General features: G+C 42.2%; 1 protein-coding gene across 9 annotated transcripts in view; it reads right to left on the reverse strand.

Moving 5' to 3' along the window:
- The window catches only part of SIPA1L1 (signal induced proliferation associated 1 like 1), a 321,214-nt gene that overhangs the window by 30,842 nt on the left and 263,832 nt on the right, over positions 1-26,540 (reverse strand). For all 9 annotated transcript variants that reach the window (XM_074997151.1, XM_074997143.1, XM_074997149.1 and 6 more), the window contains 2 exons: positions 10,206-10,355; positions 1,908-2,032 (listed from right to left, as the gene is read on the reverse strand). In XM_074997151.1, the coding sequence (XP_074853252.1) occupies positions 1,908-2,032; positions 10,206-10,355 (275 nt within the window). The remainder of the gene's footprint in view (positions 1-1,907; positions 2,033-10,205; positions 10,356-26,540) is intronic.

The following is a 26,540-nucleotide window of genomic DNA, read 5'->3' on the forward strand; positions in this document are numbered from 1 at the left end:
CCAGATAGCTGCCACAATGTGACCAGGTGGCTCTGCAGGCTGAACATTGCCTGTGCCCATAGGCACTGGCCGGGCAGTTTCCATTGGCTACAATTCCTGGCCAACGAGAGCTGTGGGGGCAGGGACGTGAAGACTCAGAGCTTCCCTGATCATCCATCCCTGTACCTAGGGACCACAGGGACAGGTGATCAGCTGGGACCTTACCTCACCCCCTCCAACGAGGGGGCAAGCCAATGCTCATGGTTCGTGCCTCATAGGAGGGAACTGAGGTTCAGGGCTTCCAGGCTGTGTTTTGGAGACTTGCCATGGGCTGGATGAAATTAAGCAAGGAGCTGGAGATTCCCCTCCCTTCTTAAGCCAGTATGATAGCACCTAACATCCCACAGCAGAACTTGCTAACTTGTGTTCAGTGCCAGCACCAATACACAGCTGAGAAGCTGCAGACGAAATGCTGAACAAGAAATGAATTTTATGTGTGTCGTTACCATCACAACAGTATCAAAACATATGCAATTAAAAAGCATTAGGTCAAAAGGAGAACAGCAGATGAATATAATCACAAGCTTGCCATGTTGAAAGGAGAAAGGAGGAGGGGATGACAGATGGCTTTGTTAATAAGACACAGCTCCCTGAGATTTCGAAGATACTGGAACAAAGTATGTCTTCTGAACCTGCGAATCACATTGCACTTCCCAAACTCCTTCTGCACCCACTGAATACTTCACTGTATGCTCAAGACAGGCAGACTGAGATAGAAATAGAAGGAAACTGCAATGCGGTAATAAGAGCTGTGCAGATAAGGGTGGGAAAGGTCTGGATTTACAGGCATAACTTCAATTCCTTCAGTCCTAAAAGTTCTAAATTCCAACCAACCTGTTTCAAGGGAGGAATTTTAAGAATAGCAACCTTGACTCAGCCAGTCATATTGCAACAGTGCAACCAGCTAGGTACTGTAGGGCAAAACTTGTACCAGCGTCATGATCTCACTGGCATCAACTAGAGTTAACTCGTCACCTTAGTGCAAAACAGCAGTACACAAGGCAAAACACCTCTGTACTGAAACTCCAAATGTGGGCTTAAAAATGTCAGTACTCAGCTGTTCTATGTAGTTAATATATTTCTTCAGCTGGACTGCCGATGAGGGGAGGCCTGGGTGTCCCGGCCAATGCTGTGTGGCACCTAGAGCCCTAGGTCCTGTAAATAGCCAGTGGAGATCTGCGCCCTGTGCTTCCTGAGGCTGGAGGATTGGTGGGGCCCAGTCTGGGTGGTGTTGATGGGTGGCTGCCTACAGCCCCACCCTCTCCAATACAGACCCCGCCCTTTCTGAAGCCTGGCATCACCCGCCCTCTCACTTTGTCTTCAGCTGACAATTTATCTGAAAAATGCATAGAAAATATATATATTCTGGTGGAACGCAATCTAACCAAGCTACAGATATGTTTCACTAATTGCTTGTTTTTCATTTTGTTCATGGGACTTTGAGCTTCAATGATCAAACAGTTAAATTGCATTTATATAGTGCCATTTGAAAGTGAAGTTCACTCGTAAGATAAAGTAAATAAACATTAAACTAAGCCAAACTACCAGGGAGAGTGAGTGAGGTCAAACAAGTCTTAAACAACAAGATAAACTTAGACGACCGTCTATTCAATCACTGCCTTAAGGACAAGGTGCCCCAGAGAGTGGGATAATTATGAAAGGATTAACCTCACAATAACTTCAGTTCTTCCTCAGGTGAAACTCACAGGTCTCAAAGACGCATATCTGAGATCTAATCAGTATGAGGAAATGAGAGAATACGCAGTGCTTTAGAAGCTTCTATTGCATGGAGAAATAGAGAAATATATTGTAAAAAAAGTCAGCTGGTGATGAACAATATTTGCTTACTGCAGAAGTGAATTACCTACCCATCTGGTCAGCAATACTATCCTCACTCCTTTGCCAGCTAGGTGTGGATTTGCCGCTGCCACCAGTATCAGTCTGCGTGTTCTGCCTGTCAATGGAGGCAGGGGATCTACGACTCAGTCCGAACCTGTTGTAGCATCCCCAAAACAAAGGTAGACAACAGTTTTAATTATGCTTAACTTGCACGTATGAGAATAGCACTTAGAGAAAAACAGTTTTTGCATCAAGTCACTTGACCCAGAAATCCAGAAACTTAACTGATTGTGGAATTTATCATTCTTTTCCTTCCAGTTGTTGGGGGGGGGGGGGGCACTTATCTCCTATTTCTAAGGCACACAGTATATTAAATCTTTAATTTACTGAGCTCCTGTGTAAGATCCCAGGTTTCAGTTAAAATAATTATTTAACCAAAAATGGGTCCCAGCTGTAAACTAAATCACCAGATCTCATTTGCACAAATTAGGTGGAAAGTGGTCATGGACTTAAATGGTCAGGGAATAACTGACCCGAACAGGCTTGACTTAGGACTTTCAGTAAAAACCACTGAGGAGACTGATGTATGTTCTCAAGTGGGGAGTTCCACAAATGGTCCTATCCACGGTTCTGGTGAAAGTGAATCTCAGAAGAAACACAAGGACAACCCATCCGATGTCAGGTGCCTCACCAGGTCTCTGACAGACTGTCTAGTAATACAGGGTTCAAAATATGTGGATATAAAAGCTAGACTGTATAAAATTATAAGTGCGTACGGAAGTTGGGCAGAGTTACTTTATTCAAATGGTTATCAAATACATGGAACACAGTAGCAGAGAGGCAATTAAAGCAGAGCAGAAATTAAGGTATACAGATCGGTTTGGGTAGAAAAGGGTATAGTAAAAAACAAGAAGGGGCAATTAGGTTAAAAAATGTCAGCAAGCTATGTGAGTAGAACCTTTTCTGTTCTTAAGACACACTGTTATATTGTAAGATGTATTCTGGAAAATTAAATAAAGCATTAGGTCAATGGGAAGAAAAAAAACCTACTGTTTATATTAGTTTAAACACCTATTATTGAAGGCTGAGCACTGCTTGCTTTATGCCAGGGCTGAACCCTGACACCTCTGGGCATAGCAGTTCAGAGCTCCAGCATCTCGGGGCTTGCTGCATCAATCAATGTAAAAGAATTGTTTGAGGTCTGGCATCTTTTTCATTACAAATTAAGCACTGGTTTTGAAAGAACTATTTAAAAAGTGGCACCTGGGAAAAAGTTGAATGTTTACATCATAACTGAACTCATTTTGCACTATTTCCAGTCAATAGATATCAACATGAGATTTTTAATTATGTGGCCAAAACTGAAAGAAGAATTAAGGGTCAACAGGACATTTAATGACTGGTTTTCATCGTTACTGTAGCTGTGTTGGTCCCAGGATGCAAGAGAAACGAGGGTGGGGAGGTTCTCTCTCTTAGTGCACCGAGTTTTGATGGCAGAAGGTACACAGAGCTGAAGACCACCTCCGTGCAGCTTGGTAGCTTGGACCTGCCACCAACACAAGGTGGTTCAATACATGATTGGTTTGTCACGTGAGCAGGCCCACAGATGCAGGGAGGGAAAGGAGGCAAATGTGGGCCTCTTATTTCAAAGGTGCCCGGAACTCCAGCTGCCGCGGTCAAAGTAGCAACAGCATCAGCCAGACTCCAGGCCTTTTTGAAATGCCATGGAGCGCTGTGCTGCCACACTGCATGTGGCTGAGGGACAATGGGATGGACCCCAGGAATGACAGCCCCAAGCTCCACCACACCCACCCTTGGCCCCACCCCTGCTAGGTGGAGGACCTGGGGTTCGCCTCCCATCTTGCCCTTGCAGTGGCTGTGGGCCCCAATGCACATGAGCAGGCATGAAGCAGTCCAATGGGCAAATACCACCTCAAAAGGCGGAAGAAGAATTCATTTTTATTCAGGCACGAATTTCATATCAAAGCAGAATGTTTTAAAAAAAAAAATCATGTTTCATTCACTAACCAAGTGATTTTAGGACTACAAGTTTTCCTGAAAGCCAATGGAACTGTGGTCCCCAACTAATCTGGGGTCTTTTAAAAAAAAAGTATTTAAAAGATGCTGGATCAACAGTCTTAGACCATGATGTGTTACCTACCCATACATGTACAACATGAGGAGTGACATCATGAGTTTCCCGACATTTTCATTAAAACGAGCTGTGAGGTTTACCAGACTTTATAGATCACTATATTCTTGGCCTTTCCACTGAGCTAACCAGCATGTCATCATGTGGCAACGGTTGGGGTGATTTTTGTGATGTGGACACTTGTCCGTTAGCAACTAGATTGAAAGCACCAAAGCATTAGTCACAGGCCATGGGAGCACCATTACCTGGTAATTCTGGTGAATGACTGACTTGGGTTAGTTTTAAACATGTGGGTTTGAGACAATGGATCAACTTTGGCTGAGATAAGGAAAAGCAATGGCTTCAGATTTTCACCTAACTCCCACGCACACATTTTTGGGTGGGATTTTCAAAAATGCCCAAGCCTATGTCTAATCTGCAATAAAACACCTGCGGCTGGCCTGAGATAGCTGGCTCAGGCTTGTGGGATGCAAGCTACAGAGCTATAAAACTGGACTGTAGATGACTGGGCTCAGGCTGGAGCCTGGTCTCTATGATCCTCCCCTCCAGTATTCCTGATAATTTTGCAACACATCATCTTTAGATTGATGCATATAACAAAATTCATGTGGCTGGGGGTGGAGGGGAGGAAGAGAGTCATTTGATCATATGTAAAAATGAACAATGGTCCCTATATTACCTCCCCCACCTAATTTAATGACACTAAATATTTTCATACAGAACCAAAATTTTTATTTTTCAAACGTGCTGCAGAATAATATACTAAGTGTGGAAGGGGACTCGTCTGCAGATGAGGGTTGGGGAGCAGAATGGTGAAGGCTCTGACTGGTGGTGTAACCTCTGGGCTGGGACAGGTAGTAAGGGTGCAAAGGCTTTGGTTGGGAGCAGACTCTGGGGTGGGGCAGTGGGATTCGGAATACAGGAGATGGAGCTGGGTTGAAGCAGAAGGTTGGGGTGGGCCTGGGGATGACGGGTTTGGAGTGTAATGAGGGGGCTCCAGCTTTGGGGAGGGGCTTAGGCCTGGGAGTTGGTGTGAAGGAGGGGTAAAGACTGGACTGTGGTTATGGGCTTTGGAGTGGGGCTAGGGAGAAGGGGCTTGGGGTGCAGGAGCTGGCTCTGTGTTGTGTCGGCTTGCCTAGGTGGCTGCTAGTCCACAGAACTAAGGCAGGTTGCCTGGTACCTGCCTCTCTCAGGCAACTGTGCTGTGCCATGTAAGTGTCTGGTGAATCCAGCTCCTTGCAGGGGGGACATGAGGCTCGAGGCTTTCACCATGCACACTGCGCTCACCAGCAGGGCAGAGGCAGCATACAGAGCTCCATGGACCCTCCCACCTAGAAGCTGCATGTGCTGCACTGGCTGTGTTCCTGCCAGCCCCAGAACATAGCTTCCCCAGCCATGGCTGCTCCCTGCTGGGAGGGACTTTTCCCCACCAGCCATGGTTGCTCCTCACTGGGCCTGACTGGGAGGTTCACTGCTCATGGCAACTTCAGGACTTGAGGAAAGCCATCTCTCCTCACTGCAGGGAAGCTGCACGGCCACACAGATTAGAGGTAGCTTAGTTTCCCAAGTCCAGGCTCCAGCCCAATCTGGAATTCCTACACTGCAATGTTACAGCTTTGCAGCATGAACCCCCTGAGCTTGAGTCAGCTCAGACAGACCAGCTGCAGGCATTTTACTAGAGTGTAGACATATCCTCATTAACTACAGAGCACACACCTGATTAAAAGTCCTATCACAATAAGATCTGTCAATCAAGTTCATTAAGACACTGAATACAGTGTATTCCAATTGTGGTGTGATACTTCTATTTGTTCAATAACCAGGAAGAAATCTGCAGCAAAAAGTAAACACAAGTGTATCACAAAGTTATGGAAACAAGAGATGATTGATAAAAAGTCAGATATTCAGGATGAGGTACTAATGTGCACACTAGCTGAAAGGGAATTAGATAGGGAGGAAAGAAGTTGAAGATCTTAAAAGTGACTGTTGACTATAACTGAATTTAAGTGGGAAAGGCCCTCTGTACACCACAGCATCCTTAACCTAACTTCTGGGTAAGACTATGTCTTTAGATACACTCCAGTGGAGCAGACTAGAAATTCCATGACAACCTCAGGGGGGGAAAAAAATCAAAAGTAAACTGAAGTTTTATTTAATTATATATATAAAAACAAACAGTCCCTTTGTTATTATCTCCCTCTCTTATTTCATGACATTCAATACCTTCTACATTGTATCAACATTTTTATTTTTCAAACATACTGAAGAATAATGCACCGGAAATACACAACTAACACAGAAGCAAATGATTTTGGCAGTGAAGAGTGGACGGTTGTGGCTTTTGGCATTTGGAAAGATGTGAGGTGTCGAAGATAGTTAAAGTGTGTGGCATGAATGCAGAAATGGCATGTTAAAATGACCAGCTGTGAAACAGTTGATTTGGCATTGAAATTTGTGTTATATTTCAAAATGAACAAATGGATACTGTTCTGAGAGGTACTGGAGCAACTCCCACCTCCGAACAATCATTTCAGGCTGTCTGCAGAGTCAAGGAGACACAAGGCAATAGTTTTACACTTGGTACATATTTGTAGGGTTCTCTCTGCAGCTATGAGAACTAAAAAAAACACTATTTAAAATGAATGCCTAGAACCTGAAACTCAAGCAAAGGACGGATTCTGGCAAATGCCACTGCTAAATGAGCATGAAATACACAACATCCTGCTTTATCCATCACTACCTATAAAAGTAACACGCTATATGATTTTAGTGTAAATATTAGATGCAGATATTCTATTCAACCTCTACTTGGAGGACTTCATGAACACACCACAATTTAAAATAAAAAAAGTACACAAACAACCATTAAAACAGAAACGGCAAGCAGATAAGCTTCGTACACTTGACAGTAATTCATATCATGGAATTTCCCCAGTTCCAAGGACTTAACATAACAGTTGAAATGAAAATAAACACATCTCACCCTGCCAAACATAGGCCTTCCACATGACCTAATACTGAAATGGAAACCTGACAACCAGGGGTACGCCATCACATATTTAGCCAAGCACGCAACTGTACATTTGCATGCAAAATGGCACACTTCACACAGTGTGATCTCACGCACAACACATGTGTAAGGTCATGCTGTGTGGAGGATTCCATTCTATCCTATTATTTCCTTCCTTTCCATTTGGCATCCCATAAATCCAAGGATATAGAGAATTCTATCTTGTAACCCAAGAGATAGTAAGAACTGTCTAAATTAAACTTTGTGAAATACTTTCAAGCACGTATTACTGTATCAAAATAATCTACAGTAGAGATTTATGGGGGTTGTGTTTTTTTTAAAAACCTGACCATTCCCCTAAAACGAGCTGAGTGACCATTGAAACAATAGTAACATCTGATGGACAGCAGCTCTCCATACACGAAAAAATAAAAAAGGAGTAATTATAAATTAGTATTCTAAAAAAGTTCAAGATCTAAAAACTATTTATCCATCCAACTGTGTAATGCCTCTATTTGATTCTTCACATGTTCCTGTAATTAACATCCCTGAGATCAGTATTCGTCATCATGTGCAATATAATACGCTTTGCTTAATTTATAGTGTATTTTTATCAAAGAGGACATCAGAGTTCTGTGAAAATACTGTTTGTTAATCTTGGTTAGCTATAATAATTTCCCTACTAATTAAAATTCAACAAACTTGTTTCTTTTTATTTATTTTTATTAACTAGGCCATTTAAAACTTAGTAATTAAGCTAAGAAATAATGAGTGCTTGTTGTAGTGGTATCTTTTATGCCACTTACACTATAGAAGCTGTTACTGGCCTCATGAAAACAGCAGAAATGCATCTTCAATTCTCAGAGAAACACAGGAAAATAGTTTATTTCATACAATCAGAGAAGGAAAAACATTCATTCATTGTTTTATACTCCTTTTTTACATTCTATTAACATTCATACATATACATAAAAAACCATACAACAATACAAACAGAAGTATACATGAAACATATATCTAAATATATACAGTAAGCCCCATCTGGGTACTGCAGAAGTCAATGAAGCTTTTGGTATTGTTTTTAATGGGAGTATGATCTGGACAATAATATACTAGGGTCACCAGTTACTGTTACAATAAATATTGTTGGATAAACGTTCCATCCTACCCTCCGTTTCCAGTTACCCTTATTCTGAAACCCTCACCTTTCAGGGTAGAATTTTTCATACTTTGTCTCTCTTCCCAGAGGAGAATTTTTGGAGAGAACTAGCAAATACTCTTCAGCCATTTATGAGCATGAGAATAACAGAGAGATGGGAGAGAGGGGCAAGGTATTTTCCCCACCACAAAGCAAACTGTGATAATTGTTCTAAACAGTTTCTACAGCTACGTTCTTGTTCTCTGAAAGATAAGTTTGCCAAAAATATAGCTTGTTTTCAAGATCATTGTTCCTTTCATTCTTTCAGTGAAAAATGGTTTGACTTGGCAGAAATGAAATTACCATGCAAGCATGGTTTTCTTTTCTGAACTTATAACATTCTCTGAATAGAAGGATCTGCTATAATTAAATGCATGACTAACTTATAAATTGAAATGGGCTAAGAAAGGTCTCCTATGTACTTTGGAATGACTCAGGACAATATTTAGGCATATGCGTAAATCTGTATTTATTCATGACAGTACTTAATCAGTCCTGAACAGACATGCTTTCTTGAATCTGCGCCTTTGTATTGGTGTGCAGGAGGGAACCTGCTCGGAAACATGGGAAGACAGGCAGCACCTAACATTTGCAGGGGAAAGCATCTTTCCTGAAAGTTTCCCAAACTATGCTGGAAGCAAGAGCACTGCAGAGGCATCTCAGGAGGTCTGAGTAAAAAGGGCTTGTCTATACTCAGCAGAACATTGATGCTGGCATGGCTGGCCTTCCGGAGTTCACTTTAGCGCATTTGGTAAGAACATGCTAAATCAAACTCAAAGGGCGCCCCATCAGCATCGGTATGTCTGTGCCTTGCGAGGAGTAAGGGAAGTCAGTGGGACTGTTTGCTCCGTAGACCTCCAGCAATGGAGACTGCATGGAAGAGCAAATTAATGTACATTGATTCCAGCTACATAATTACCTTATCTGGAGTTGCGTACCCTAATTTGATCTTCCCCCTTAGTGTAGGCCTGGCCAAAGAAAGTACTCAATACCTTGCTAAAGCACATGCTTTGTGCTGCACAGGAGAAAGGCTCCTGTCTGAAGACTTCCCTAACATACATAGGACAGGATGTTATTCCAGTGTCTAGCTAGCTAGTTTCATACAACAGAATTTATTTAACTATGACTATTTCTGTAATACAGGAGCGGAAATTTCAAATTAATAAGCACCCAAAATGTAGAGGATTACACACAGACCATCAAACTAGCCAAAGTGACTCTAGAGAGAAGATGCACAGTGAGAACTATTAAACTGCTTTTCTACTTTCCTCTTTGTTCTAATGGGTTATTTTTAGCCATGTAGTTCTATTGTTGCTAATTATTTTTCCCTAAAAATGTTTAATGCATTTTTCTTTTTAGTGTTCTCTAAAAATTATGCATATATAATTTTTTCCTTATGTGTGTCCCACAAATATGAATAGTAGATTACTTCAAGGAGTTTCGTGATTCCAGTAAAGTTGGAGGAGACAGGCTGAAATCAGAGAAGATTTAATATATGAAACAAATGCTATTTTTAAACAATCCCTGAAGGTCATTTAATACCCTTATGCCTAAACTAACCAAGTCTTAGATTAACATATTTTCTTGCTTCAAAAGAGCAATCAAAACCCTAAGAACTCAGTCTGAGTATTGTGCATTACTGATATATTTAAGAAGCAAAAGCTGCGAAGTGAAGATGTTTGCAACATGAAACTGATGCATTTAGCAAAGACATGAATATTTCAGGGTCACTACAGATGTTAGCCTGAGCATTGTCATAGACCAATGAGAGAGAAAGTGAGAGGATTCTTTTACTACTATTTTTTTTTTAAGCAAGACGAGGAAAGAAAAACTGTTTTAGTAACTGCATATTAAGAATAGTTTATAAACCAGCAGAGCAAGCACAGATCATACAGTTTATCTAGCCACAAAATAGAAGAAGGAAACCGTAACCAAACAGCACCTAAAAAGAAAAACCAGGTGCCTACCCTTCTGGCATAGATTTTTGTCTGTAGGTTCCCCCACAAGAGCCAGTCTCACTTGAGGATAGTAAGTTGTTGGGGGAGTTACGACACTGCTGTGATCTTGCTAAGGCAATGGATGAAACTGTTACATAGACGTCAGTACCAGGAGACAACCTGTTGAAGGCAAGCAAAACAAAAAGTCAATAAATCACAGTGCAGGGCAACATGACACAAATTGCTACAGCAGTAAGACTGGCTTCATGGAGATAGTAAATTTGAAGCCATTTGGAGGGCTCTATATATTTTTCCCTATTAATCTATTTCCTGTGGGAAGAGTGGGAAAACAAACTTCAAAAAATAACTTTAGAAAAACATGACAGTTTCCAAAGAATGACAGAAACCAAATTGTTTTTGCAATTTGCTAGTCAGGAAAAATAAAGCACAACATGTTTCACCACATACCATATAACTGATTTAGTCTTACATTTCAGAACAAGCTTGTGTGTGGAATTAAAAAACTTCACTACTTATCAATATCAACTCTCTTTAAGCCTATAAAGCTAATCTTTTTGGCACCATGTTTTTATTCACTGAAATGATAGGATTGTAGATGCAATATTTTATTCAAAAATAAAAAACTGGAAGTTCATCACTCCTAAACACAAAGACTATCTGGATAATACAGCAAACCCTCCATTTTATGAACCCCGAGTCAGTGGAGTTCAGGAACAACGGATGTCCACCAGCCCTGCCGTTGCTCCCCAAGACCGCTTCATAGAGTCCGTAAAATCCTAAACCCTGCCCCACAACGCCCCCAAAAAGTAAGGTGACTTACTCAAGCTGCCAAAGCTGCCACTGCTAAACCCTCCACTGCAGCGTGGACCCCTGGAGCTGTCACACGCTCCTCCCAGCAGGTGTGTGGTGCATACGTGGGCAGATGACACTCGTGTGTGTGTCCCACCCCTGGTGAGAGAAGTGAATGGTGGCTCCAGCGGAGGCGTCTCCAGCAGCAGGGCTGCTCCTGCCCTGGCGGGGTCCCAGCCCCAGGCAGCAAACTGGCAGCTCCTGCCCCACACAGCAGGCTCTGGTGGCTCTTCCAGCAGCTCTTCCAACAGTGGCAGCTCTGTTGAGTTGCTGGCAGTTTGGGAGGGGAGGAGAGGGGGCTGGTGGAGCCTGGCAGTGGTGTGTGGGCACTAAATCCTCATATTTAATGGACTTTTGGGTTTAATGGACAACCCTCCCCACCATTAGTTCGTTAAATCAAGGGTTTACTGTACCATATGACTTTGCTGGTCACTACATACTTGACTCACTTAGAGCTATCAATACAGCAACAGTCTATCACAGAAATGGGAAGAGTTCCAGGTATCACATCTGGACAAAAAGTTTGTACGGGGAACCCTTACTTTGTCCAAAAAGCAAATCTGTCCTGCACTACTGGATTTGGATCATTTTTTTGGTTCCTTCTGTCTCCCATGTATCAAGTACAGTTTATACTGTTCCAACAATTCTACATAGTTTTGTCCTACTGTATGTGAGTGACTAAAGTCAATGTGAATCTTTTCAGTAACTTAAAATTACTTTGGATCAGGCCATCGGCGAAAAAATTATATTTCTAACAAATTGTTCAACAAACTAACTGTAAAAAGCCAGCACGTTGCATCTTAAAACCTTTCAGTCATTTTACCCGGGGTGGGGAAAGACAGATTGACAATCAGAAAAAATATAGTGTGCTTGTCTCAGCACTGGACTTTGATCCAGAAACTTCCAAGACATTAAGCAACCTCCTTAATCTATATCACTCAATATCCCATTTATAAGATGGGAGATATTTACTTAGGTTTCTCACAAAGACATCATGGGAATTAATTATTAAAAGATTTTAAGTACTTTGAAGCCAAAAAGGCTTAAAATTCTGATCACACTGAGAAATAAGTTTTGAAAAATCCTTAAGAGCTACTGATCATCATGATTTATTTTATTTTTTATTTTCCTTCCCACACTTTTGCTAAAACTTAGACAAAAAAGTTGGAGGGAAAGAAAAAATAGACTGACCCCCTCCTTAAACTCAGTCTTTACAAATGAAATGCAAGAAAATTTCTACTCAACCAAAAAAGCAGTGAATTATACCCTAAACATTTAAAACCTACCACCAAAACCAGCCAAGTATCTTTACTCTACTGACCTAAATTTGACAACGTATATTTACAACTTACATTTGATTGCAAAGAAAACAGTTCCAAAGCTGGAAATTTAGGGAGAGATGAGCCAAGGAGATTAATAGCAATTTCACATGTTCCCAGTGGCATTCGCATACAGAAGAAAGAAAAAGGCCAGCCAAGAAAAATACTTGCTTTTAGCTAAGATTCACACATTCTCATATACATACACACATGTAGACTTCTTAGCAATACATAAATCACATTTTTTTTAAACTATGACCTTCTCACATGATTGCTGATTAGAATTTATGGTAGTGGAACAATAACAGCTTTATGGTTTTGTATAAAATGTCCCCCCAGTAGAATACTTTAAATTTTCAATTTCAGTTTTTAGGTACAGCTTTCCTCATTTCCCATGCCTTACCAAAAATGACACCATTATTTTGAGGTGATACAAAGACTTGCACAACCAGAAGACTGAGCTATAATTCCTTAACAAACCTAAAAGATTTCTAACATGACCAAAACAAATTATTATAAACTTCTTCTGAACAGCAGCAACAAACAGCCCCATAGGGAAGGCAGCCTTATTTACAGCAGCACTGAATTTCAATTAGCACTAGCTACCATCTAACAGCTAACAGAAGAAAATTTTGAATAGGGAAAGTTTTATTTTACAGTAAACACCACACACAAACCACAATAAAAGTAATTTGTACGGTAAATTAGTTTGGACAAGATAATCAGTATCTTCTAGCAGCATGACATCTGCTAACTCAATCTCTAATTTCCTTCTATTTGGAATTTTAAAAAAATAATTTCCAAAGATTGTTTTGAGGGGAGATTTTAAGGTGACTCAAGAGCCACAATAAAATAAAGGTGGTATGTTCAGATATGAACTGACTCAACACGGTGTAATTATAGGCTAAACAGTGACATCATTACTCACTTTTGATTTTTCCAAAGAGTTGTCATCATTAGAGAAGTAACGTAAAAGTGGATACCACCCAGCGTGTATTTGATTTCTTTAAAAATTAGAATGACCCCTTTCAACCAATGGCTCATCATCTGAAAAAGGGCAGCACGTTCACCAATAAGCCCAGCCATCAAAAGAATCACCAAAGTGCTATTTCAATGGTGCAACACATTGCAAGAAAATATGCATAGTGCCAGGATCACTGGATTCACTAACTGGCTATTATTCATGCAAGTTGTTCCCTTTAAATCAGTGGAACTACTTTTAAGAAAGGGTTCCACAGTGAAGCCTATGAATAAGTCAAATTTACCACTGAAACAGATGCAACTCCATTCAGGTCAATGGAATTGTGCTGAATCATGCTACTTAGTGAATTCAGACCAAACAGCTCTAGTCCATGCTGAAAGAACTAGCTGAGGTTGGACAAGGAGGGAAGAGGTCTTCATTCACACGTGGCAGGGAAAAATAGGGAGTGAGAGAGAGTTGATATCAATATTTACATACATGAAAGAGAAAGAGATATATGCACAGAATTTGAACTTCGATTTTAGAACTCATCCATAAAGGTCACAGTTACGTATTTACCACAAATTTGTGTTGTATGCTTAGGCTTGTTAGAAATATGCAGTTATTTTTCCTTAATAAGATTCAGCAAGATGCTCTTGGGCACATGAGGGTCATAGAAATACTGAGCAATATAAAGATATCTGAGAAAAGTAATGATTCCCTTTCTTGAACAAAAAGTGCTCTATAAAAGCAACCAGACAGCCTGACAAAGATAAATAAGGTATTTATTTTCTCTCAATATCTGCTTTTATCATTTTTCAGATATTGGAAATGTCCCATCATGTTACAGTAGTTACTATAATACTCCACAGTGTTTTCTATATGCTAAAATGGTTAAGAATAGTAATCAGATATTTAACTCAATATTAAACGATGGGGAACACCACCAACCTATACTAGGGAATAGGTAAAATATTTAGATCAGTTAAACGCATTTACATCAAGAGGGTCTAACAAAATTCATTGTAGAATACTTAAATAAGAATATATGCACATAAAAAGAGCATAAAGACGTAGATAGTAACTGTCCCACTCTACGCAGCAATGGTGAGGAATGTGCCCAATTCTGGTAGGTATGGTAAACAAGAGAGAGTCCACAGGAAAACAGTCAAAATAATAAAATGTCTAGAAAACTTGACATATGAGCTAAGATTAAAGAACTGGGAATACTTAGTCTGCAGGAAAGAAGACCGAGGGGATCTGCACAAAACAAAAAAGCAGTCCTGTAGCACTTGAAACACTAACAAAATAATTTATTAGGTGATGAACTTTTGTGGGGCAGACCCACTTCTTCAGATCTGGAAAGTTCTGAAAATTAAAAAGATATATGAAAGAAGATGTGGATCAGTTCTTCACGTCCACTGGAAGTGTGACAAGAAGTAATGATTTAAAGTGCAAAAAAGAAGGAGAGTTAGGGGAAAAAACTTTCTGTACGAAAGGGTGGCAAAGGACAGGTGTAGGGCAGCTGTGGAATCCCCACATTTGTAGGTTTTTAAGAACATGTTGGGAGATGGTGTAGGCTTCCACGATCGTGCAAAAACACATGGAGTTGGACTTGACCTCTAAGCTCCGCTCCAGCACTACATTTCTACGGCTCTGCACGTCTGTGATGACAGTCTTTTGTAAAAAGATGTACTCTTATTCTTGTCCTTTTTTTTTTTTTTTTAATATAAAAAGATATATCTTGGCTTTTGTTAATGCCTTACCACCAGGGGTATCCAACATTTTTTCATAAAGGGCTACATGGCAATTTTTTACATCTTCTGATGGGTGAACATGAAATAACCACAAGCCTCTCCCTGCCCCCAGGCTTAACCTCTTTCAGCCCCAAACTGCCCTTCCATCCCCAGGCTTAACCCTCACAGCCCCAAACTGCCCCCCAGGGTTAAACCACTTGCAGCCCCAAACCTGCCTCCCCATCCCCAGACTTAACCCCATGCAGCCCCAAAATGCCTCCAGGCTCAACCCCCCTCAGCCCCAAACTGCCCCCCTTCCCTTGGTTTAACTGCAACATAAAACGTTAAACAAGTCACTTTGCAATAACATGGGTGGGTCTAATTTTCTCCACATGCACATTTTTCAAGCATTATTTTTTAATTACTATTTCATACTGTAAAAATGTACATAAGCCCCCAGGCTTAATCCCCCACAGCCCTGAGCCTCCCCCAGACTTAAAGCCCCCGACAGCCCCAAGCCGCCACCAGACTCAACCCACTGCAGCTCCAAAGCACCCCACCCCAAATCCAGGATAACTCACCTTGAAAAGGAACTCCACGAGCTGCTGACCTCTGCTGCTCCTTCACCTTCTCCTCTTCACCATGACTGTGCAGCCCCCCTAGCCTTCTGGCTCCCCACATGTACAGCACGGCAGGGATAGCTCTCAGCGCCCTGCCGCACTGAAACAATAGGACTTAATTTAATTGGTTTAATGCCCATTAAACCAATTAAATTGAGTAGTATGCTTTCAGCACAGCAGGCAGGCAGGCAGGCGTCAGGCTGCAGCAGTGAAAGTCACAAATGGCTCCTTAAAGAGTCACATGAGGCTCAGATCCGCTCAGCCATCTTTTAAAAATGGTACTGCTACCAACTCCATGGGCCGGATTCTAGCCCACGGGCCATGTGTTGGACCGCCATGCTTTACACCTTGGCCAAGAGTTCAAAGCCACATTTAAACTTTTTTTCTCCTACAGGCTCAACAAGGCCTCTGTAGAAAGAGGCGATGGCCAAAAATTCACAGTCTATCAAGGAAAAATCTTCCCAGAGATGAGATATACAGGTGAGATAGTATGCTCCTATTATACTGGGATTGCCATATAGCCACTTACTTCACTTTTTGTATACCACATTTATTTTTACTCACTAAATGCAGTTCTTTGCACTTAGATCACTGAATGTCATCATATATTCTTATGAGCTTTAATTTGACATTGTAGAAAATTCCAGTTGAGATTTATGTCAGATAGTTTATAGATTATTTTTCTTTCTTCCCCTATTCATGCTATTTATACTAATAAACTATGGTACGCCCACATCTTGAGTACTGCGTGCAGATGTGGTCTCCTCACCTCCAAAAAGATATATTGGCATTAGAAAAGGTTCAGAAAAGGGCGACTAAGATGATTAGGGGCTTGGAAAGGGTCCCATATGGGGAGAGGCTAGAGAGACTGGGACTTTTCAGTTTGGAAAAGAGGCGATATGATAGAGGTATATAAAATCATGAATGGTGTGGAGAAAGTGAATATAGAAAAATTATTTACCTTTTCCCATAATACAAGAACTAGGGGACACCAAATGAAATTGATGGGTAGTAGGTTCAAAACTAATAAAAGGAAATTTTTCTTCACACAGCGCACAGTCAACCTGTGGAACTCCTTGCCCGAGGAGGCTGTGAAGGCCAGGACTCTATTAGGGTTTAAAAAAGAGCTTGATAAATTTTTGCAGGTTAGGTCCATAAATGGCTATTAGCCAGGGATAAAGTATGGTGCCCTAGCCTTCATAACAAGGGCAGGAGATGGATGGCAGGAGATAAATCACTTGATCATTGTCTTCTGTTCTCCTTCTCTGGGGCACCTGGCATTGGCCACCGTCGGCAGATGGGATGCTGGGCTCGATGGACCTTTGGTCTGACCCAGTATGGCCGTTCTTATGTTCTTATGTATGAAATATAGCAATATGTGATCTCGTTATAACATTTATATTATACATTCGCAGTGCTTTTTTTGTGCCAGTACTTGCCGGCACCTTGGCAGCGCCAGCCACAGAATTGCCTTGTGGGGAGGTGGACATCGGCTCCTCTTTTTTAAATATATATGTATAAAAGCACTGTATATTTGTATATATTACACACACAATATTTAAAAACATTCTTTAGATTGTGAAGTCAAGCACTTAAGAGTGAGTATTGGCCAGAACTAAGACTGCCTGTGTAACCTTAATTGAACTCCCTACACTAAATATTAATTACATGATTATATGTATTTTTCCACAGGACCTTGGTCTCCCTCCCAGTGCACTGGAGGGACTTGTTCTGAGGAAGAATCAAGGTTATACAGGGAAGGAGAGTTGTCTGTAGAAACCATGTAGAAACTTACAGAAGTTGGGAGGTCTGCTACGAATGAAGCAGGGGACAGGAGGCAGCGAAAGGGCAGTCTTACACTTCAGGCCAGCTCTTTGGGGCTCCATTGAACTGAGTCTCTGCCTCTGCCACGAAGTTCCTATGTAATACTAATGCAGAATTTTCACAAGTGTTCACTGTCTCCCTCTCATTTTTCAGGGTGTTCAGTGACAGACTCCCAGGGTCTGATTTACAGAAGCATTGAGAATACACAACTGTAGATGAAATCAACGGGAAGTCTGTTCCACGAAAGGGCAACAGAATCAGAGAAAGTAAGGGAGGGCTAGTGTTCCTGCAATGCAAATATTGAGGGGTGGGGATCAGACAAATATTCAGAGGAGGGACTAGAGCAGCCCATTGGCACGTAACATTGGACTGGCTGCCAAGGAGCAAATTGGACTCTAGTCCAGCAAGGTGCTCCCTTCCATCAGAGACATCTGAATAGGAGAAAGTGTGCCAGTGTCCCCAGGGTGGGAGTAGGGAAAAAAAGAATGAGTCATGGTACCAACATCCAGGAAAGGCAGCAGGGAGGCACTGGTTCACAAGGTGAAATATTACAAGGGAGTAAGGGGGAGAAGCACAGGGCACTGGGCACCAACCCTTAAGGAACTCCTGTAGGTGTGGCAATGGGAACTACAGAGGCACCCCACGCAATCTGGAGCTGGCACCCTTCTCTCCCCCATATCCCTATCATGTGGAACTTCTCACTCCCCACCCAATTGAACATATAAGAACGACTCTGAAAAATCTGGCCTTACATTTCTCAGATTGAGCACTCAGAATTAAAGAATACGTTTGACTCTAATCTCTCCCTGCTTCAGCTTCTAATCTGTAAAACAGATAAAAATATTCCCTCAACTCAGGGTTACAGTGAAAATAAATTCATTGATGTCTGTGAAGCGCTCAATTACTACAGAGATTAGTGCTACAGAAAAGCCATAAGGAAATTAGTTCCATTTTCAGAGCAGGATGTGAACAGTGTGCAGTAAATAAGGTCTGCGAGTACACACTGGGGGGAAAAAAAGAAAACACCAAATACTGATTAATTGCTCAATACATGAATGCAGCCTACTCTGTGAACTGAATAAGGTAGGTGTCCTGTGGGGGAACTGTGAATAATAATTGAAAACTACTATAATACATAGGCACACAGGGCTCAATGAAGGTTAGACAGACAAACTTAATTCTGGCATCTCCTGACTTCTGAGTGCTTTGTTTTTGTAACTTTAGTAATGTTCTGTTTAGTCTCCATGGCTTTGTTTACACTAGAGGGTGCGTTTTTTTTTTTTTTTTTGGACAAAACTCGTGTTTGTGTTGACAAAACCCACGGAGTGTCCACATAAAAATGCATTCTGTCATCAGAACTCGGCACTTTTGTTGACAGCCTTCTGCTGCTCCCCCACGAAGCAGAACACCTTTCTCAACAAACTTGACCAAAAAGCTGTATGGACATTCCAGGGGGGCCCTCTGTCAACAGACAGGGCTTCCGGGTCACGTGACAGCCCTGTCTGCTGTGCTTCTGTCAGCTGTTCGGTCGAGACAGGGCTGGGCAGTTTGACCACATTGTCAACAAAGCAGATTGCTTTTTCCATCTGCTTTTGTGTGTGGATGTGATCAGTCAACAGAGGTTTTGTTGGAAGATCTCGTCTAACAGCAACTTCTGTTGACAGATCACTGTAGCATAAACATAGCCTGTGTGTGCAATATATACATTATGTAAAACAATATAACAATGAACAACCATAACTGACCATCTGAAGACATGTAGATCTTCCATTATATTTCAGTGCAGTGTCTGACCTCCAGTCCTCCAGGCTGAGTGAAGGTGCCGGGTCTAGAGCTAGTACACAGTGGACCACGCTATCTGGGTACTGATACAAGGCTTTATATTTTCTAATCCAAAATTCCTGAAGTAGGAAAAGTAACAGTTGTACTGCAGATAGTCAAATCATAGATAGGCCTATTCTTATCTACACTACGAAAAATAAGAGTTTTGACACAAGGTATCACCAACAGATGCTCTTGACTTGAGCTGACCACTATTCAACAGCAAGCATAGCCAAGGTCAAACTGTATTAAAACGCCGTTGTTTAGAAAAGGTTTTAACTATGGCTTCTGTATGATACTCAGTACACCACCATGAACATTGCTTAACAGGCTTGGCTACACTTTTTATAAATGTTATTTAAGCTGAAATTTTCCACATTTTGCCTCAGCCAAATAAAGAGTATTTTTGGAAAGTATGAGCAAAACCCACCTGTATGATAGAGAGGGCAAAAGTTTTTTGATTTTTTTGTTTAAGTGAAAAATGCCTTTTTGGTTGGATGGGAATTTTTGTGAGGACATTTCTGTTTCCATCAACACAAGATGGGTTTTGTGAAAAATCCTGAGGAAAAAAAATGTGTTTTTGATGAAAATGGAAAAAAAAAGTTCTCTCTTTTAAAAATTCATTTTTCAGTTGATTCCTTCAACTCCATTATATATGTGCATATTCTGAGTTTCTGCATAACGTATGTAAAATAATCAAACTTTGGGCATGAATTTACAAAATAATGTTCCATGCAACTAATGCCATTGCTTATAAAGGGTTTACTCTTAAGTGCAAGAGTTTTCAGGACCTACATTGTGATTCTTGATAAAATTTAAAGCCAGCCCCAAAGAAAATTATTCCAGTATTTTTTTAATTTATAAGAGATTTAAAGTCTGTGTTTGAATGTAACCACATCAGAACAGTTTCCATTTGGCTTAGAATGTTGACTGGGCTCAAAAACATTTTATCTTAGGAGTGTCTGCATAGTTTAAGACTTAGGCTTAGATCCAGCAAAATATTTAAGAAAATACAAAACTAATCATGTGAATAGCCACACAGACTTCAGCTCACATGTTTTCAGATACTTGCTTAATTGCTCTGCTGAACCAGACTTCAGTTAAGGCTGATTCACTTTTGGATGACTCACTTAAGAGCAGATTGTAATACAACAGCACTCCCTCCTACCTTCAAAATCTGACACACATGCACACAAGCTTACTTCCCCTGCCCTTTAAAGCAAACAGGAAATTAAATGCAAAAATCCAGCATTAACACAACATTAAGAGTGAGAAATCAAGATTGAGAAACCATAGATTTCAAAATATAAGACTATGCGTATAGTGTAGACTACATTGGCAAAACTTGGATCATTCCTATGTGAATAGTCCAGCTCCCTGAGGGATGTAAATTACACACACCGATGTAAGTGTTCATCTGCCCAGAGCTACGTTAGCAGGAAATTTCTCCTTCCAATAGAGCTTATGCTCCTCTATCAGCATAGAGCCTCTTCACCATACACATTGACTAGAACTTAAAACCCATCTAAATAACAGTTATTCTTCAGGACTCCTGCTGTAGCTTGAGGTTTCTCCCACTCAGTAGCTCTTTTCCCAGCAGCTGCAGCCAGGGCAACCTAGACTCTGGTCTATGCCATAGCTCTTGTTTGGCTTCCAGAGCTTTCTTACCCAGCAGCTCCTGCTAGGCTCAGGGCTTTTATCGCTCCGTTCTCCCTCGCCCTCACCCACGTCCACTTTGGTTGGGGCTTAGGGAAGCCTGGGCTCCAGGTTTCTGCCCCTGCATGACTCCAGCTGGGGTTTGAGGCTTCTTCCCCCATAGCGCCTGCCAGGACTCAGAGTGACTGAGTAGATGTTAAAGGCTCTAAGGCTTCTTAAGGGGCTAGACCACCCATTTTTCTCAAGGGTCAACACATTGGTCACCTCCATGAACCTTCTCCAGACCAGCTCTTAAACCAACAAAGAAGTAAAGATTGAATTCTTATGACCTTCTCCCCACAACAACTTTGCAAACTGCCCTTCCCTTTGATCCCATTGTGGGTCAGAATAACCATGACATTTCAGGAGTAAACATGAAATCGACCCATATGAAAGCCTTCTGATAGTGACATTGACCAGACTGCACTATTAATTTGGTAGGACCCTCCATACAGCCTGTAACTAGCAGCAGGATTAGAGGACTCCTTATCGTATAACCCATAATGCAGAGTGGCTTCTCCTCTGCCTAGTCCCAGGACTCAGCTGTCTCTGAGTCCTAGTATGCTCCCTGCTGTGCAGTGAGCAGCAGGATGGGCACCTCAGCCCACAAGGAAGCCAAGGTCCCACCCTATCACATGAATTCCAGGCTCATCACTGAAATGTCATGTATTTTCCCTCTGAGAACTGTTCATGTTATTCGCTTAGCCACACTGGAAACTGGGCTGCTAGTTGCGACAAACAACTCCATAACTGTACTTCAGGCAGGTACTAAGGGCATTCCTAACTCAACCCACTATGACTTGTAGGTGTTGAGAGTAAGGCAAAAAACTCATTTGTCGTCTGCCAATTGACCCCTGACTGTGTACTCAGCTTCTCACCTATCCACACATCCAAGAAGTCTGTAATTTTCCAGAAGACCCTAAGGAAACGAGGTACCCAACACCACTGAATTTCTGTGGGAGTTTGGCACCTCATTCTGTTATGCTCTTTGGAAAATCCCATCCTGTGTTTGTAGATGTGGATGCAGAGCTCTGCGCAGATAGAAAATTGATATCCACAGCTGCAAACGTGATCTGTGTCTATCTGCATGCATACCCGCAAACACAAAGCCAGAAACCAGTAGGTATAAAGAACTCTGCTGAAGCACCCTTTCAGACACTTTGTGCCTAGAGTAGATACAGTCTACTTAGTTTAAAACAGAACTTCCTGTAGAACTACTGGACGCAGGATGCCTACTTCCATCCTTTTCCAGCTTACAGATATTTTACAGCGCTGCCGGTGTCCCCTTAGGTCTGGATTTTAGCTACTGTTTTGTGTCTGCCTTCATGTGAATGGAATTCTTTTCTAGGAGCTTGCCAAAGAATTGTGGATCACTTTTCCCGTGTTAGCTGCCATATATTTTCAATGCAGATCTGCCATGTTTCAGTGAGAGGCTACACAGAGATTTGGAGTTTGTCTCCTTTGCTTCTCCCACCCCCACATAGTTTCTTTCCCCTGCCCATCTGCTCCTTTCCTCCACCTCCACACACAACTATCAGCAGTGTGGGAAGGCTGCACACTTTCAGCTTTTCTTTCAGCCCTTCCCTTAGTAGCACCCCTCCTACTCAGCCTGAAACACATGGCCAGAGCATGCAGCCAAGTCCTACTCAGAGGCTACTTTTAATATTAGTTTTGTGTCTGGTCTGGTTTTTGTAAAATTTATTACTTATGTTTTCTTTTTAAAAAGCCAGAGTAAGCCCACTTCTGGTTGTCTCCTTGGTTCTTTTCCATGATTTTGCCTCTCTCCCAAGCAATCATAACACTGTATGATTACTTTACCTACACAGACACATGCATCTGTAACTCATCAATTTCTACTCTGGCTATTCCCCTTGCAACTCACTCCAATCCAAATGCCATTCTAGCTCCTTGTGCTGCTAGCACAACCAGCTTCAAAAAACAGCCCTGAAGTAAGTTTCACCTCACAGGTTTGAGTACCACTGAGCAGCTGAATAAACCGTAATCTGAGAATGACAGTCAGTAGCCAGTTTAATTTTGAAATGCTTTCTAGAGTCAGCGTGATGTACGGCATGATGCCTGGAGCAGGCAATGGGCATGGGTAAAGAACAGCGACTGGCACACTGTGGAAAGGCAGAAAAAAAAAAAAAAAAGAGGTGGATGCTCCAATCTGAGGTAGACATCTCAGAACCTGGGTGGACAGTCACACCTTTATTTTTAATATTGTCTCCATGAAAATTTCAAACCATAAAAATATCTCTATAAAAAAAGGATAAACTAGGACATTAAGGGCTTGTCCACGCCTGCCCCCAACTTCGAAGGACGTACAGTAATTAGGGCAACAGGCGATTTCTAATGAAGTGCTGTGGTGAATACGCAGCACTTCATTAGGCTAATTCTCTCCCACAGCAACTTTGAAGTGCTGGCATGCACGTATTTTGAGAAGTAAAGGGACTTTGAAGTAGCGCGGGTACTTCTTTGGTGCCTGCAGCTGCACGCTTGCCGGCACTCCAAAATTTAAAGCAGGCGTGTCCAACCCGCAGCCCGCGGGCTGCATGCGGCCCTGGACAGCTAGTAATGCGGCCCCACAAGAGTGTAAAGTTTTAACATTATTATGTGATTTATATACATTAACTATATTATATGTTTTATATGCGGCCCAAGACAATTCCTCTTCACTCAATGTGGCCCAGGCAAGCCAAAAGGTTGGACACCCACAGTTTAAAGCTTCGAAATTGCCGCAGGGGAGAATTAGCCGAACGAAGTGCTGTGTATTCACCGCACCATTTCATTAGCAATCTGCTGTCACCCTGATTAACATGCCCCCTTTGAAGTTGGGGGCAAGCGTAGACCCGGCATAAGTGTTTTATTCACATGGAAATCACACATTTCGCCCCCATTTTTTTGCCAGCTGAAAAATAGCTTAGCACGGCCATACTGAATTTACTTAAAGACGATTTTGGTTAGTCAAGGGTAACCCATTCCCAGTCCTAGTCAAACCTGAGGTCTCACAAATAAAACGTATTTCCACCTTTTCAAGGCAATGAATTTGAAATGAACAAACAAGAGCTGCTTAACATATATTAGTAAAACAACTGCCTCAATTCCATTTCCTTTTTAGACCACATTGACAATGTCTATATTCATCAATAGCCACAATTTTTCAACAAAATAAATTCACTTAATCTTCAGGAAATACTGTAATTACTTCATTGTGTCTATCTTAAATGAAAGCTTATTCAGACATTTGTTTGCTTTTTTTGTACATTTTACTTTCATCACCACCACTTGGAAGTACTGTAAATCAATCCTTAGCTTGTAAAAGAATGCATCCCACTCATTAAGTTTTAATGAATTAGGTATTTAGAACACAGACTCTGGAATTCATCTGTGCCTAAGTATATAATATTACTCTCCACCCAAGTTCCTACATGAGAACAGTTCTGGTTGAGGGAGGTTGGCATCTGGTTATAGTCTAAACTAACAAGTTTTAGTGCATGCAGTTCCCACCAGATGACTGCTCAGGATTTTCCATCTAGGCATCATTTATTCTGTGGCTCTAAACTTCAACACTTGTCACAGAATTCTGCTCCAGAAATTCACATTTCTTTAACAAAAAGTTGTACTGCTCAGGTATGAAAACCTGCACGAGTTTGAAAGAATGAATCCTGTGCATACCAATAAAGAGATGATTCTGAAATGGTAACTTCAAGAAGCATGAACTGCCTCATTCACTTCAATCATGGTTCCACAAAATCCATGAGTCTGCAGCTACAGAATATGTAGTTTTTCCAGGATGCCATGGAATTCAATATCCTTGTCCTGGCAGTCACCATTTTCCTACAACTAAAGTGCTCCAACATTTTGTCTCCTTCCCTTTGCCCTTGTGGGCTTTACCTAGAAGTGCCCCTTGCTCACTACAGGGCACTTATCTGGGCTGCAGTGCCTAGTCCTTGCACTATTCAACAGAGTAACAGTGGTGGGGGGTAAGGGGAAAGGAGAGGGAGCCAGAGCCAAAGTCTATCTGGGAAGCAGAGAGAAGCAGAAGTACAGGCTAGTGTTTTGGGCTGCCCTGAGAACAAATATTTCACTGAAATGGACTATAAAAACATTCTGCTTTCTCCGCTGAGAGGGCATGGAGAACTGAAGCAAAGATTCTGAGATGGATCACCTGGAAGGCAACGCAAGTGGGACCTAAAAGTTGTAACCAGGGTACCCTAAGGAGCGTAGCAAAACCAATCAGCTTCAAATACAGTAGTCCCTCGATTTACGCAAGGATCCTGTTCCCACACACTCATGTAACTCAAATTTTGCATAAGTTGGGAGGCATTTTTTGCCCCTGGAGGAACGCATGTTCTGCAGCAAGGGAAGCACCAGGAGCACCTAGAGTTCCTTTTGAAAGGTAAGTCCTGGGGTTGGAGGGGGGGGTGCAGTTGGGGAGGGTTAAGCCTGGGGTGGGTTAGGGCTGCAGGGAGAGCGGGGGGGCGGTGGTGGAGTTGAGCCTCAGCCTCACACGGGGGGGGGGGTGGTGCGTGTGGTTGAACCACGGCAGGGGAGCTGAGCTAGAGCCACACGAGGGGTGGTGAACCAAAGCCATGCTTGGGCGGTGAGCCCGGTCATGAGGGGTTTGAACTGGAGCACACGTATGGGGGTTGAACCAGGATGGCGGGTGGGGGGGTTGAGTGGGAGCCGCAAGTGGGGCTGGTGAGCTGGTGGGGGGTTTAACCAGGGCTGAGGGTGTTAAGCTGGAGCTGTGCATGTGGAGGGGGGCATGAGCCAGACGCAGAGCCGGGAGCAGGTCAGGGGTGGAGCCAGAGCCACAAGCGGGGTGAGGGTTAAGCCGGAGCCATGCTCGGGTGGTGGGCTGGTAGGGGATTTGAGCCTGAGCTGCATGTGGAAGGTTTGAGCCGGAGCCAAAGCTGGACGTGGGGTGGGAGTGAGCTGGAGCCACATCCGGGCATGGGTGGTACAGCCAGACAGAACCCCCTCCCCTTTTTTCTCTACTCCATCTTGTCTCTCCTGGGTGCTTTAGAGCACCAAAGGGTTAAAGAAACAGCTCAGCCCGAGAGCACAGATGTGCTTATCTCAGGCACAGTCTTTTTGATGCTCTGGAGCAAAACTGCAACAAGAGACAATGGGCTAACAGACAGCCGGGCCTCAGACTGCCCTTGGCTAGTACCATCAGTTGATTTGCCTACACAAACGTCCCAGACAGAGGAAAAATCTCCGGCCCATAAAGAAAAAAATGCCCTAAAATTATCTTCACCCCACAGGTGTGAACCAGCCTTCTGAGAACTAGTGTCTCAAGACGATTTAATTCAATTGGCATGTTTTGAGATAAGGAAGAGTGTACGTGACCCAATGGGTATAAAGTAAGGGTCCAGCAGCCCCTCTAACTGAACTCCAATTACCTCTACCTGCCTGTCAGGAGGGTCTTTGTCTCCCAAGGTCCTAGGGGACACCCGTTCCTTGTTATTATTGCTGCTTCCCTAGGGATTGAGTGAAAAAGCTGGCCACGCCAC

Source organism: Carettochelys insculpta, chromosome 6, assembly GCF_033958435.1.
Source record: "Carettochelys insculpta isolate YL-2023 chromosome 6, ASM3395843v1, whole genome shotgun sequence".
Taxonomy (NCBI): Eukaryota; Metazoa; Chordata; order Testudines; family Carettochelyidae; genus Carettochelys; species Carettochelys insculpta.